Source organism: Convolutriloba macropyga, chromosome 2 (genome assembly GCF_964194025.1).
Source record: "Convolutriloba macropyga chromosome 2, txConMacr16.3, whole genome shotgun sequence".
In the NCBI taxonomy this organism is placed as follows: domain Eukaryota; kingdom Metazoa; phylum Xenacoelomorpha; order Acoela; family Convolutidae; genus Convolutriloba; species Convolutriloba macropyga.
In genome coordinates, this window is record NC_134469.1 from 67,439,988 (window position 1) to 67,456,797 (window position 16,810).

The 16,810-nt window shown below is 29.8% G+C and overlaps 1 protein-coding gene across 1 annotated transcript in view; it reads right to left on the reverse strand.

Annotated features, from left to right (window-relative positions):
- The window catches only part of LOC142334976 (uncharacterized), a 139,509-nt gene that overhangs the window by 75,033 nt on the left and 47,666 nt on the right, over positions 1-16,810 (reverse strand). The window contains exons 7-8 of the mRNA XM_075383303.1: positions 12,544-12,627; positions 5,628-5,890 (exon numbers count right to left, since the gene is read on the reverse strand). Of these exons, the coding sequence (XP_075239418.1) occupies positions 5,628-5,890; positions 12,544-12,627 (347 nt within the window). The remainder of the gene's footprint in view (positions 1-5,627; positions 5,891-12,543; positions 12,628-16,810) is intronic.

Below are 16,810 nucleotides of genomic sequence, written 5' to 3' on the forward strand. Positions count from 1 at the left end.
AAAACAATTAATTTCAAAGTAATGAAAACCATTAGAAATCAACAAAAATATCCCGCAGTTTTACAATTATCAATGCTTCTATAAAACGGAATTGAGAACTGTCGGCATTCAATTTTATATGCAGTTACAAAAAGAACAACAAATAGACAACAAACAAAAAAAATCAAATAAAACTTGCCAGAAAATACTTCCGAAGCCGTAAATCCAAAACTTGGCGCTCAAAATATGATCGATTGCACTTCTGTCAAACACCAATAACGTATTATGTGACCTCGCATTAATGAAACTAGGTAACACTTAGACAAAAGAGAAAAAAATGCAAAATTATGTAATACTTATTTTTTTTCGAAAAAATTTATTTCCAAAGACATGAAAGCCATTAATTACACAACGACAAATATGAGTAGGCTAGTCCATTCTTCCAAAGTAAGCCCTTGAGACCTGCAATTAGCCAGAATAAGTCTCACGTCTACAAAAAGAACGTCAAATATGACAAAAATCAAAAATTCATTTACTTTTTTTTGTCAAAAACCCGTGTGGAAGCCAGTAAAGTCATAACAAATTCTTTAAAAACATTAGATTTTGTGAAACAATCAATTGTGACCTTCGCTTGAAATGTAATATTGAACTTTCATTAATGGAACTAGGTAACAATTAGACCAGAAAAAAGAAAAAAGGCAAGATTATGTAATACTTGTTCTTTTTGAAAAAAAAAATTATTTCCAAAGACATGAAAGCCAATAACAACACAATGAAAAAAAATGAAGGTTCTTTTATTCTTCCGAAGGAAACCCTTGAGACCTGCAATTATCCAGACCATGTCTTACGTCTACAAAAAAAACGTCAAATATGACAAAAATCAAAAATTAATTAACTTTTTTTTGTGAAAAACCCGTGTCGAAGCCAGTAAAGTCATAACGAATTCTATAAAAACATTAGATTTTGTGACACCAATCCCTTTTGACAACTTCCCTTGACAAAAAATTGTCATCTCAAATCTTTAATTAGCGAGACCAGGTAACAAACAGACAATAAAAGGAACAAAATTTCGAAACTGAAATGTTTTTTTTTTCTATTTTGGAAAACAATTGTTTTCAAAGTCAAAAAAGCCATTATCTATCTTCTAACATCAGAACACCGGCTCAATTAATATGGCCAATCAAACCGGGTCATTATACATGAAATTGAATAAGACCAAAATGGCAAAGTAAAAACAACAGTTAAAGACAAAATTTAAAAAATTCAATTAAATTCTTCGAGGTCTACATCTTTAAGGATTTAAATATCATCAATTGTGCGTTATTTTGAACGCTAATAGTGTGAAATATGAATGGCCAATAACGCGAAAATTTGACAAAACTAGAAGACATGAATAATGGGCCAATACCTAAAAACTAAAAAAAAATTGTGAAATCTAGTAGTATCAAAGCCAGAACACAGTAATTTAAGGAGTAAAACCGCAATAAAGGTTGATTTTGAATTCAGCAGAAAAAAGAAACAGTCTTTGATTGCTGACTCTAAGCTACAAGTTGACCAAATTAAGAGAAAAATGGAGTCAATTTGCAATAAGCCATTTTTTATTTAAAAATCAATTATTTTAAAAGTCAAAACGACCATAAGTTTTGAGGCAATCAACTACATAAATTGATTTGGAGTTAATTAGGAAGCCAATAAAACCTATCACCAGTGAGCTTTGGTTTGAAATAATCTGTGGTTTAATGAGCTTTTAATATAAAAGAGATCGAATTTGTTATATAAAAAAACGACTGATGACAATCCGAAGTATGTTTTGGGTTGTAGCGGTCCAAGATTGGTACAAAACTAGTCCTGCTAATGCTGATTGTTCATAAAGAATATTTAATTTTTCGAATGTCATAGATAAAGATATTTTGTTAGTTAAAAAATCAAATATAAATGCCTGGTTTTTGATAATCAACGAATAAAGTTAGCAAAAAACGGCAAAGTTTTAATTTCAGAGCACTCTCAATGGAAGGTGAAGTAGAATTAGGCCCATTTTCAGTCTAAAAAGATTGTGTTAGTGGTGTTTGGGTGTGCACTTCCTACAAATTTAATCAAAGTGGACTAAAGAAATTTATTTCTCGCTGTTTTTGATGAAAAAGTCTGATTTTTGTGAAATATTTAACCGGAGTTTGTGACAAAAAAATTCAATAAAATAGCCGACAATATATTCTGACTTTAAAAATAAAATCAACAACATTTTCTTGAAAAGTATTATTAGTTTTCAGCAAAATTGGCGAAATTTTAGTCAAAAATTCCGAAAAAAGTGAATAAAATCAACGGAATTCACTCTATTTTCTCGAAAGTTTAAACCTCGATATCTCCCTGTAAAAAACGAAATTAAAAACAATCTTTTTTATTCCATATTCTACGCTGGACAAGCTTTCAAATGATACCAGTCTCAACTCTCTACGATGAATATATCGATCGGCCAAAATTGACTGAACAAAAAAAAACCCATTTGAGTATATAGTTCCTCCCCCCTCAAGAGGGGTCGGAACAAATATATTAGAAACTCTCAAACTTGGCCACGCAAGTTTCTACTAACGCAGAATAATACCAATAAAGTTATAGCATTTGATATTTGAGTCAATTTACCATTGAAGCACGGCCAAATAAACATTTTCTAATTACTTTTTATATTATTCTATTTAGGCAATACTATGGTAAATAGGCCTTCTAATAATTTTAGCAACAGGCTAAAGTGCCAGCTCCATTCTGAATATTCTGTCAGGTTGTGTATTTTGTCATTGGGTACTTTGTCACCGTATTACCAAATGCTTATTGTTCCGACCACTGTTGAGAGGGGAGGAACCATATACTCAACTCGGTTTTTTTTGTTCAGACAATTTTGACCGGTCGATATATTTTATTATCTTAGGGAGTTGTGAGTGGTATCATTAAAAAGCTTGTCCAGCGTAGAATCTGGAATTCAAATGAATTTCGTTTTCTAGAGCGAGTTATCGTGGTTTAAATTTTTGTGATTATGACCAATTCGCGTTGTTTTTATCCATATTTTCCTGAAATTTTGATAAAATATGTAAAAATTTTTAACAATAGCATGTTGATTTAATTTTAAGGACAAAAAGTAATGTTGACTACATTGATTTAAATTTTTGGCTAAAATTTTGGCTAAACATTTGACAATTCAGGCTTTTTCATCAAAAATTGCCCAAAATAAGCTTCTTTAGTCCACTTTGATTAAAATTGCCGGAAGTAAACACCCAAACAAACACAATTTTTGTAAACTAAAATGGGGGACTAGTCCTACTTCCATTTCTTATGAGAGTATTCTGAAATTAAAAATTAGCCGTTTGTGCTGATTTATGAATATCAAAACGAACTTTATGATTATCAAAAATGCAACATTTTTTAAATCTTTTAACTAATAACTTATCTAGATCTATAACATTCGAAATAGTTGAGTGTTCGCTTTGGCCTTACAACAAAAACGAGGCTAGTTTTGGTCCAATCATGGGCTGTTACAATCAACAAAAAAATCGCATTGCATTCAGTCGGTCTTTTTTTTTTAAAAAAATCGATCTTTTTTAAATTAATCGAAGAAACGACATTCCAAATCAGAAGTCAGTGTTGATTATTCCAAATGGCTTCATAAGCAATTCTAAATTAATGTATCTAGTTCCTCCATTTGAAATAATTCGGTCATTTCGGCTATTAAAAAAAATTGGTTTTTAATTTAACAATGGCTTATTGAATTTCGCCAATTTTGTTCTCTTAGTTTGGTCATTTTGCAGCATAGTGGAGGCAAAGAGAGAATACTTTTCCATCCTCTTCTTTTTACTGAATTAAAAAATTATCGGTTTTGCGTGCTAAGTTATAGTTTTTCTTGTTTAGATACTTCTAGATTTCACAACTTTTTTTATTTTTAGGTCTTGGCCCATTCTTGACATTTTTCCCCTTTTGTCACATTATCACATTTCGATAGTTCATAATTTACATTTTTGGCATTCAGAAAAAGGTTAACTTGACCATATAAATTTATTTGAAGGCATGGTTTATGGTTTTATTGGCTTCGACACCCGTCTCTCAAAGAATTTAGTTGAATTCTTTACACTTTTTGAACTGTCATTTTTACTTTGTTGTTTTAGCCGTATAAAACTTCCTGTACAAAATTAATTTTTACCGGCGTTTTTGTAGGTATAATTAAACCGTTTTTTATTGGAGTAGATAACTGATGGTTTTCATCAATTTGAAAACAATTGTTTTCAAAAATTAAAAAAAAACTTTAATTTTTGTTTTGGTTTTGTGTATTTTTTAACTAGTCTCATTTATTACAGGATGGCATTATTGTTATCAAGGTAAGGAGTGGGTGTACAAAAAGATTTTGTGATGAATTTACTGGCCTCGATACACATTATTGCAAAAAAAAAGTAAAGTACTTTTTTTTGTTTTTTGTCTAAAGGTGACGCCCTCTTTGTAGATATATTCTGAATAATTAAGTTTCTGAAGCGCTTACTTTGGAAGTTTTATTTTTGTTTCTAAAGGCTTTCATGACTTTGAAAATAATTGTTTATTAAAAAAGTATAAAAATAAGAAATACATTTTTTTATTTCTGCCCTTTTACTCTCTTTTTTGTCTTCTTTTTACCTATTCTCATTTAAAAAAGCTCGCATAACGCATACATATTAAGAACGATCAAGGAAGGTTGACTTGAATTTATTTTGAGGGGCGAAATTTGCCTTTGCGGCTTCGACAGCGTCTTTTCGCCAGTTTTATTTGAATTTTTGTTTGATGTCTCTATTTGTTCTTCTTTTTTCTAATCGCATTAAAAACTGACTGAAGACAATTCTTAGCGCCCTTTCATAGAGGATTATGTGATTATAAACTTTTAGATGTTTTCAGTCGCTATCGTTTGGTTTTCATTACTTCGAGTTTAATTGTTTTTAAAATTTAATTAATGTTTTCAACTTTGCTGTTTTTTTGTTCTTTTTTGTCTAAATGTTACCGAGCCTTATTAAGGAAGGGTCCCATGCCTTTTCTAGTGCAATAAAAGTTGTCTGGTTCAGATTCAGATTCATACGATGCCATTTTGACCTTGCTAATAAGTTTTAATTAAAAAATGGACATAAATTTTGGATGTATTTCATGTTTGTTATTGTTGTTTGATTTTGTTGTTCGTTTTGAATTGCTTTCTCAAAAATGGCTGATGTCATCAATCCAATGCGGAATTTTTTACTCCAGTGAGTTGTCTGCGTTGGTTGTGATCTTTTTTGTTCATACACATTTTTGGAAAAATACTTGAGTTTTTGGGGGTTTTCTTTCTGTTCCTCATTTGGTAGACATTTATGCCAAAAAAGCGGATGAGTGGGATAGGAACTTGATGTGCAAACGCACATTACCGAGCCTCCTTGTTTGTAATTGGATTTAAAAGAGTGCAAAGAGAATTAATTGATATTCTGACACATTGGGTGTTTTGGCAACTGGTAGATAGTATCTAACCCATTAAATCATACCAAAAAATATCAATGGTTTTTGAATTGAATTTTGATGTGATCAAATTATCACGCTGAAACTCTTCACAGTTGCCCAATGTTTGTTATTGTAATGATATTAGAGTAGAGTCAAAACCAAAAATTGTAACTATTTACCTGATCAAAGACAGTGTTGATAGGTAGCACAGCGGCTCCATCAATGGGCGTCGAAATATCAGTTCCAGTACCAAGCATTCCGTCTAAGTAAAGACCCCCGCCCATCGAATCCGAAATATACTTCCTGGGTCTTATATCGGGACACACAGTTGAGGAAAGCTCATTATTCGTTTCGTATTGAGATGCCGTTACAAAAGTTTCAAAGCCAGCTCCACTCAGACTGCCTTGGTCAGTTCGCTTAATATCGTTTTCATCAAATCCGACTAAAAATCAAAGCAGTTCGTTCTAGGGTCTAGTGTCTTTACTGCAACAAAAAACTCCTATGCCTGAAAAAATTCTTCATTGACTATTACAATTGACGACTTATAACTTGATAATATTCCGTACTTCGACGGTCTTATATAAACATTGGTCTCGGGATTCGAACCACTGACCTCCCGTGCGGAATCCATGTTCACTGACCAAGCGGCTATCAGACCCTTGTTATTTCAATGCTGCAACCGACTGTATATTTAGCATCAAGCTTTACTTCGGAGTGAGAGCAATAGAAATCACTCAAAAATGAAGAACTAAAGCGTGAAAAAGTCACTTGCGAAGTCAAAGAATGCTCTAGAAGAAAAGCGCAAAATGGTCAAGCAAAAAATTTGCATAACAAAAGACACACACGTTTACAATAATTGCTATGAACTTCGTTCAAGAGCAATTAATTACACTTTACACTTTCACCAGATTTTTTTATTTGCGTACATTAGCTCAAGAATGGAAGCCTTTGTTAATAACAAAGTTTTGAGATTAGCGTACACTTTTGCTGAAAACATAGGGTTGCATGGGTTTTAGTGGGCGGCAATGACAAAAGCTTTAATTGGACTAAAATCAATTTTTTGCATGAAAAAATTTATGAAACAGAGGAAATCACTGCATTTTCATAAAATACTATGAATTTTCGGATCTTTTCCGCTAGCGCCCTAATTGCGAATTTGCTATTTGTCGCCTTACTCCGCTGATTATGCAAAACACTGATAAATTTGGCTAAATTTTCAAGCAATGAAAAGTGTTCGTTTAGCCATGTAATGATTCCCAATGTTCAAAAACACTCAAAAAAACAGCCTTTATCTTAATCTCTCGGTAAAATGAAAAGCAGCGTGATTAATAATGACGAATGTTGTCATTAGCTCTATGCTAGTTCACAAATAAAGTACAAATGATGGTGTTGAGTACAAATAGAGTTGCTTAAAGAATTGTTTGTGGACGACAGCGACGGCGAGGAAAACTATATCAAACTTTCTTCCAAATTTCAAATATTCAACACTATCAATTGTACTTAATTTGTGAACTAGCATAAAGCTAATAACAGCATTCGTCATTATTAATCACGCTTACATTCACTGTTGTCAATGTTACAAAGCTGTCAATTTGACAGAAGTGAAAAGACTTCCTGCATGAGCATTTGTGATCAATTTGCCCTTCGCAAAACTATTGCGGAAAAAGGAAACGATTTGCAGATTCCAACATATCCCAATCATCACTCCTGGAATTAAAATGCAGTAAATGCAAAAATCAATCTCTATATATTTTTTGAAAAAATACAGAATGTCATAGAAAAATTAGCATCAAATAAAACCCAAACTAAACAAAATACTTTTTATAATTCAATAGAAAAACATATGACCAGTACTTAATGAGACTCGGTAACAAGTACAGAAAAAAACGGCAAAAATAAAAAAAATACGGTTGTAACTTTTAAAAACATATCAACTCAAATAATGAAAACAATAAGATATCAAATATTTAATAAAACTGATTTAGTTTCAATCATTCCTGCATGAAAAGACTTTGAAACCTATCATTGTCCAGAAAATATCGTATGAATACAAAAAAAAATAAATGCATACGAAAACATTCATTTAAAATTTGCGAGAAAACTGTGTTGAAGCATCTAAAACCCGAATTTATTGTATTAAAAATCAAGAAGGAATCAATTGCGCCTGATTTGAACACAGATTAACTATTAACTGGACCAGCTAAAAAAATAACACAAAAAACGTAAAGTTGAAAATAGTTATTACATAATTTTTAAAAATGTTTGATTTAAATTTCATGAATAACTTTAGCAACCAATTTAAATCATTAAAAAGGTTCCTGTGTTCATCCATAGGAAGCCGCTAAAAGCAAAAATTATGCTTGCTATTGCTACTGCTGTTCGTCGTTTAGAATATTTTTTGCGATTATTACGGACAAGGATAACTTGAAAAAAGTCAACATTTTAAAAATAAACTATCCATTTTGGATACTTATCGAGTTAAATTAGCGAAAAACTGGCGGACTTTTTATTCACGAGCACTCTAAAAGGAACTGCTACCACAAAGTCCTCCTTGAAATTAAATAAAGATTATGTCAGCATTTTTCGTGTGTGCTAATCATAGTAAATCAAAGCAAATGCAATCATAGTGGTCAGAGGAAGCTTTTTTTCGTGCCATCTTTGATTTAAAAAGGCTGAAAATTAAAAACTTTACTAAAATGCTTAGCTAAAAAAATGATAAAGACTCTTCTAACTTTAGGATGAGGTAAAACAAACAACAATACCGTTTATAATTATCGCATGATTTTCAGAAAAAAAATTGGCAAAACATTGCGTAAAACTGAGGAAAAAACAGGAAAATAAACAACGAGAAATTATACAATCAATGGTTCACGAAATTCAAGATTCGATAAATCGTGGAACAAAATAATTTCAAAACAAATTTCTCATTTCATATATTACGCTAGACGGGCTTTTTAATGATAGCTCTCACAATCCTCCACGACGAAAACATCAATCGGACAAAATTGACTGCACAAAAAACCCATTTGAATATGTATTTCCTCCCCAATTAAAATGGGTAGGAACAGCTTAAACTCAAAGGTGTTCTCTGACTCAATATTAATGGTTAAAAACCGACACAAGAACAGTTGAACACTTTTTGAATACTATGACGAAAAAACGATGTAAGATGTAAATATTATTAATAATTATAATAATTTTATAGTAAAATAACGTTTAACGTAAACGTTACTTTCATTCACAACTCTGAACGTCCTATAGGATTCCGAAGCCTCGGTAAATTAAAAAAAAACACCAAAATATTTTTTCGCTTTTAGTATCAAGTAGCTGTTTTAACCTACTTTCAGACAATTAGCTTCTTATCGCTGAAATAATTCCAAACTTGAAAATCAAAAACATTTCACAAAATGACTTACACATTATCCGTTTGACCAGAAGCCATCTACTATTTAAAAAATGACCGGAAACAAAAATTGGTCGAAAAAATTTACAATAACTCTGGCGTTGAATCCGAAAACTAACAGCAAAATTTCTATAGCATTTAATTCTTCTTAGGACCTGAATTGGTTTTGCTAAAAAATTTACTGCGTAATCATTTGGAACGATGCCTTTTTTAATAGTCGCGCAGCACTAGCAAGGCGAGTTTTACTCTCACCGTTGTTTTTTTGCAATGAAATTGGTTTTGGATTCTATTTTAGTCTCTCATTTGAAATAAAAAAATATATTTTTTTGCTTTTCTTTTCATCACAATCTGCGTTTTCAGAGATAACACTGTGTTTTAAATTTTTGTGAACGTTAGCTTCACTTCCGATGTTTGATTCATATTTTTGTATTTTTAGCTGAAACTTTGATCAATTTTGAGATAGTATTCAATAATTTTTAACCATTGTCTGATTCGTTTTACGTTTTAAGATGAAATTAATTAGCTGACTCGTAAGAGCCAACTCTTTTGGCCGGCAGTGCAGAAAAAAACTGCCGCCAGGTTCTTTGTTTACTAAGGAAAGGACTATTTGCTTCTCCGGTTTTTAAGAAAGTGTTCTGGAACTAACATTTTGCGGCATTGATACTTTATGACAATATTTGTCAAAAAGCACCAAATATTTCCGATTAATTGGATTTGACATGCTCAATAACCTACTGCCAAATTGTTTGGAACAATGCTGTTTTCTAATGCAAAAATACAGCAGTATTAGCAGGGCCAGCTTTGGTCTCAAGGTTGATTTTTCAGTTGAAAATGGTTTCGGATTTTATTTTGTGTCTCTCAATTAAGGGAATTTCTCTTTGCTTTTTTGAGCACAATTAAAGAAATGTCTCTTTTAAATTCTACTTTACATTACCTAGGAACCACAATTATGTTAAATCAAAGCTCAGTGAATAAAAAATTGTGTTCTTGGTGTAGTGTCCATTATTTTTGCAACTCCGACAACTTTTTCCGACAAAATTATTAATCAGTTCTAAGTTTTGCCATCATTTGATGTTCATTTTCAAGTCTTATGTCTAATATGGAATGGCTATAATAATTTTCAAAGAGGCTATTATGGAAACTCTAAGGCTTCCAGTTGATGCCTATTGGTTTTTCGCTAAAATAACTGGATAAGTATCCAAATTCATCATCTCTTCGTGATAAATTGACTTTTTGCCAAATTAGCTATTTTCGCATTGTTTACCACATTTTTTTGTATTAATGGACTAGCAGCAAAAGCAAGAGTAATTATCGGACAAGTGGGAAACTTTACATTTCAATAGCTATTCGGATTCTAATGAGCCACTGTCCTTTTAAAAAAGTATTTTGCAGCTTTGGTTTAATGTTAATTCCTGATCAGAATAATTTTAAATCCAATCTCAATCTTTGAAAATTTAGTTTTACCTGCAAATGAAGACCAAATAGCATACTTGATAGCATCGAAATAGCTTCAACACAGTTTGCGTAAAACTTAATGTTGAATGTTGTTTTCTGCATATGTTCGTTCCTTTTGTAATTTTTTGCCTTAGTCTCACTAACGACATGTCCAACTGACTCAGTAAGTAGCAACAATTTGATACTTTTTTAAGTTGAAAGCTTATGGTTGTTATGACTCATGGCTTCAAAAGTTTGTTTTCAGAAAAAAACAACTGTTTTTTGAGTTGGCCAAAGTCAACCCTATTTCTGAAGCCTTTTAGCATTGTGTCAGTAAAAAAAGTCAAATTTTCTATCAAATAAAACAAATTGTAGTCTCCAGTTCTGTTATATCATACACATATTTGTTTTTTGGCATCGATATCACGATTTTTCATAACTTTTCTTTTAAAATTTGGACATTTTAAATTTTTTTATTGCTGTCTTCATTGGTTAACACATTAAGGACACACTAATAAAAACTAATTTTACACAAAATGACGTTGAAAGAAGGCGCAGATATCTATATCTAACATTGTCAGGTTTGAAAAAAAATACCATTTTATAGACTTCGACATACCTTTCTCGCAAACTTATCTATTTTTAATTTTTGAATTTATTTGTTCTTTTTTGAATTGTATGACATTCTGGACAATGGGAAATGTCAAATCTTTCTCATAAAAGTATCAATGGGGCAATTTAATATTTCAGTTGAGAGCCAATCTTTTTCATGACTTCGAAAATAATTGTTTTTTAAATGTATAAACGTATCTTTTAACCATGCCCATTTTTGTCTACTTGTTTATTATTTTCAACAAAAACGCGGCCGATGTATTTTGTGGTGACTATCAACTCAATTTGATTGGCTCACCATTTATCTGAGGCTACTTGGACTTTGTCATCTTTCTTTAGAGAAATATATAGACATCGAATTTCGGTCGTAATTAATGCATGTTGTTTTTACTTGATATTGTTTTTTGTCTTGTCTCTTAGTCCTCTGAAATTGTAGTAATAACTCTGCCCTGACGTATTGTTTATAGTATTTAGTGGTTTGAGATAAAAGCAATTTTTAAATAGATGTATCAACTATTTTTGAAAGATTTAGGACACTTTGAAAGCTTTCTGTATCTTCCTCAGTTGGTAGACAAGTATTTCAAGACCGTGGTTGGTTGAACGTGGTCGAAACATAATAGGTAAACAAACATTACCGAACCTCCTTGTTTCCTTTAGAATCGAGGCATTCAATACTAGAAATGTTATAACACATATTACAATGTGTCCCGTTTTTAATATTTCTCACATTTTAAAAACATGATCTCTTTTGTTAGAAACTGATCCTTGGCCACTCATCTCGTTAGCGCTCTCAAGGCAGCAAATAGTTTTTGTTTATATTTTTTTTTACAATTTCTTTTGCGTTTTCTCTAACCAGAATAGTTGTTTTTACTCCAGTCTATTTAATTTCGAGCGTTGTTCTGTTCACATTTCAATGATTGGTTACCACCGTTTGCAAGCAGAAAATTGCACAAATAACGATAATTTCAGAAACTTTTACTTTTGCTTACAATTCACCGCTAAAAACCGCAAATCTTACAAAATTTCAAAGCATTTGTTTTTTTATCGAAATCTGATTTGCGTTTAATTCAATTTGATTTAAATTCTTATGAAATATAATTAAAATAAGTGACAGCTGGTGCAGTGGAATGAGAATTTGTTGAAAGTGAGACGTTCGAACCCGTGTACAGGAGTGTATGTTTTGTAAGAAATCTGGTTAATGCGGTGAAAATGAAAATTTCACCGCTAAAAACAACAAATCTTACAAAAATTTATCACTTTCACTGCATTCATCGCAAAAAGATGCGGGCGCTTTGCGGTGAAAATTAGTTCTTACCGCAATTCTTACATTATTTTTTGCTTACTAAACCTCAACCCGGGAAGTTGTCAGAAATCTTATTCTCCATGTTTTTAGAGCTAAATTGTCTTGAAGAATAATTAATTAGTTTATGTATTGTGAAATATTTTAAATATCATTCAAGTATTTTATCATCAAGGACTTATCTCACTTTAATTTCAAACTATGATCCTAAAGTTTAATAGTTTAATAAGAAAAAGATTTACACATGAAAGATACCAAAGATATGAAAGTTCAAAATTCAATAAATGATTAAAGAAATGATAAACAAAAAGTGGTGGGAGTACCGACCCTAGTGAAGATTACTAACATGTCCAAGCGAAGATACTGTCTTCCTCTTCCTCATTCCTATAGGTCATCACAAGGTGGACTCTGACACAACCACATGGCAGATCTATAGTAATATATAAATGGTATCTCAGTAAAAGAGTGTACAGACAAAAACTTTATAAAAAATATTTTTATGTTAATTTTATCATTTTTTTTAATTATTTTTATATGTGTAAAAATTGTATACATTATTTCAAATTGCGCGTATAAATGGTCTAAAAACACGCATATGTATAAAAATTCATATAGGAAAATTATTTAATATAGAAATTTTTTGTGTTCATTTCTAGTCAATTTTGAAATAATTTTCTATACATAAATAAACATCAATTATAGGACAAGAAAAACTAAAAAAATTGCACAGTTTGTGGAATAAAACATAAGTGTCATGATTACTTTGTTAATCATACAAAGAACTCGAAACATGATGAATTGATAATGAGTATCATCTTAAGAAAAATCTCAATTTCATAAACTATAATAAAAAGCATTATAGAAACTGCAGACCCAATGGCTAAAATGATAGCAAGTATGATGATCTATAATACATTAACGTAACTTCAAAAATTAAAGTCACCATTATAATCTCTTATGACCTTATCATCAATTGGATCTGTAGCTATTTTGAATTTTTCTATAGTTTCTATACCAAGTTTTTCATTTTCAATGCTATAATGAATAACATGGTTAATTTTGTTTTTGAATATTTAAATGTTGTTTTACAAATTCACTAATCATGCTTTATCATGCTTAATTAATACTGAGGCACGAATAAGCATGATTTTAGGCATTAATAAAAAATTATTAATTAAATTTTGTACTTTTATATTCAAAATTTTATTAAGAAACAACATTTAATACAGTTATGCGTAATATTTTTGTTTTTAATAGCTTGATGGGTCCTCGACCATGTTTGGTCATTAACTACGGACAAGGTCTGTTCACCTGTTTGTCTTAATACGAGCAGTAAGGCCACTTTTACTTGATAATGAACTACACTGTGGACATTTAACATTAATTTGAGGACATTCTATACAAGTATATCTAATCACATCAAAACAATCTGACCCTTTATCATTCTTACGTTTTTTATATAACCTATAGGTTGTTGATTAACCCCGGACAAATTCTGTTTAGCATCAGACAAAGTCTGTTTAATATCAAGTTTCTGCATAATAGACTCTGTTTCACTTTTGTCCTCACTTAACTTTTAGCATTACTAAAACGTTTGTAATCACATTTATCACAATCAATAACCTATCTTTCATGATATTTGTTATAATGATTAATTATTTGATGATAAACTAAACCTTCTGAATCTGCTAAGAAGGTTCCCTGACCACACTCAAAACATGAATACTCCATGTCTATTTATAATCAACCAAAATTTCAATTTTTTCTTTTTACTTCTTAGTATTTCTTCAAACTTTGAACAACCCAATTCGTTTATGAACCTTCAGCTTTAGTTAAACCTTTAGTTTTATTTAAGATTCAGTTGTTGTTTAAACTTCTGTAAAACCTTTAGTTAAACTACTACTTAAACCGTTTGTTTTAGTTGAACTTTCAGTTATAGTTAATTTTTTACTATCAGAAAATCTTTACTTTCAGTTAAATCATCCCATTAAATTAAACTTTTATTTTCAGTTAAACAACCAGCTTCACCTAAAATTTCACTTTTAGATAAAACTTTACTTTCAGTTAACCCTTCAGTTTCACTTAAGCCCTCAGTTTTAGTTAAACATTTAATATTAGTTAAACCTTCAGCTTTATTTAATCCTTTCGTTGTAGTTAATTCTCTAGTTGTAGTTAAATTTTCAGTTTTAGTTAAACCTTTATTTTCTTCTCAGCAATCAGGTTTACTTTAAACTTCAGTTTCCCTGAAACATAAGTTTTAGTTAAACCATTATTTTCAGTTAAACCTTCACTTTCACTTTAGATTTGGTAGAACCTTCAGTTTTAGTTCAGCCTTCAATTTTATATATTCCTTTATTTTTCTTAAACTGTCAGTTTTAGTTAAACTTTTCTGTTCAGTTAAAACTTTACTTTCAGTTAAACCATCAGATTTAGTTAAACCTTCAGTTTCAGTTTACTTAAACCTTTGTTTTCATTTAAACCTTCACTTTGAGTTAAACCATAGCTTTCATTTAATCTACCAATTCTATCATTAACGTAAGCTTACTACCAGTATTTTTATTAGTTGCATCTGGAGAGAAAAATAAGAATAAACCAAATAAAGATGATGCAATAAATAATAAAATACCTAATTTTCGAAGCAAATTATTAGAACTAGTTTCATTAGCCAAAACACTAAGTTTTGGATCAATATCTTTATACTTCAACTACTCACTTAATTAAGAATTCTAGTTCGAATAATCATTAATTTCCTTATCAACATCATCAGCCAGTCTTAACATTGAAGAACTCGTGAATTTTTTTAAATTTTTTCTCTAACAAGTGATTCCTAAACTTTTATCTTTATTCATCAACAACAGTAAAAGAACCCCATTCTGGGATTAAAATTCATAATACCATGATTTTATTCTTTACCTATTTCGTAGAAATCTTTGTTACAATTGAATATATAATTGAAATATATAAAGAAAGCCAGATCATTATACCAAGTAATACAAATGATCTCAAGTAATACAAATAGACACGTTATCTGTCTGTGCTTAATTATGACACATAACTATCATTTGCATATATTGATGTCTACTTGTTGTAAATTAATGATTTATCCTTTTATTTAATTTGTTACCCATATCATGTGATACTAATATACATCCTTTAGATTCACTTATAGCAGCATCAAAAAAATCATTAAAATTACAATTATTAAATTCTGACTAATCACTTTCACCTCTACAAAATACTATGATATTGTCTCAGTTTCACTTATAGTCTGTTAATATACCTTAACAAATGTTTTTCTTGCGTGAACCGAATGAAGCATACAAAATAGTATGTTGATTTGACTTTTGAAACTGAAACTATTTTAATTGTTTTTCTTCGTAACCCTTAAATCCTATTTTTGTTTTTGATTTTTATCAGAAGGAAGCATTAAACACATAATTCCTTAAAGAACAAAAACATTGACGAAAATTGTAAACCAAGACATATTTTTCAACATAGAAAAAAGTTCAAGCTTTATTTAAACGTTTGAAAAACTCTTAGCAAAATAAAAAATTAAGAAAGAGGTTATCAAAAATATTGAATTAGCAAACATAGGTGAACAAAAAAGTTTGCTTCCAATTGGATATAACGAGAGATCATACATCTAGAAATATTTAACAACTAAACTTTAACCTAATAGTAAAATTACATCCAAATAAAGACAATCATTAGAACGTTTTATTTAAATCAATAGAAGGACAGGAATATATATATATATATATATATATATATATGTTTATATATATATATATATATATATATATACATATATATATATATTTATATATATATATATATTACTTTGTTAGTTTTCGTAAGAAAAATCTTTATTTCTACAACCGTTTGCCAATCTTGCTTCTCATGAAAGCATACAATTAGATAATGAAATATATTGTGCTGCTTACTGTTTATATATGATGTCTTGTAGATAGGGATTTATTTTTGCTCGTTTCTGACGTATTTATAGTTTATTAAATTTAAATCGTTCAGTTGCTTTGATCATTCTAAAAATAAGTGTGTGTTCTTCCGTAATTTAGATAACTCTTAAGAAATATTTTGTATTACAATTATATATATATATATATATATATATATATATGTTTACGTTTGTACACTCATACCCATATATGTTTAATATGTTTATATATAAATATATATATATATATATATATATATATATATATATATAAATATATATATTTACATCTAATTATATATATTTTTATAATTATATATATATATATATATATATATATATATATATATATATGTATATGTATTTATACATATATATATATATATATATCTATATATATATATATATAATATATATATATATATATATACAACCGTTTGCCAATCTTGCTTCTCATGAAAGCATACAATTAGATAATGAAATATATTATGCTGCCTACTGTTTTATATATGATTTGTCTTGTAGATAGGGATTTATTTTGCTCGTTTCTGACGTATTTATAATTATTAAATTTAAATCGTTCACTTGCTTTGATCATTCTAAAAATAAGTGTGTGTTCTTCCGTAATTTAGATAACTCTTAAGAAATCTTTTGTATT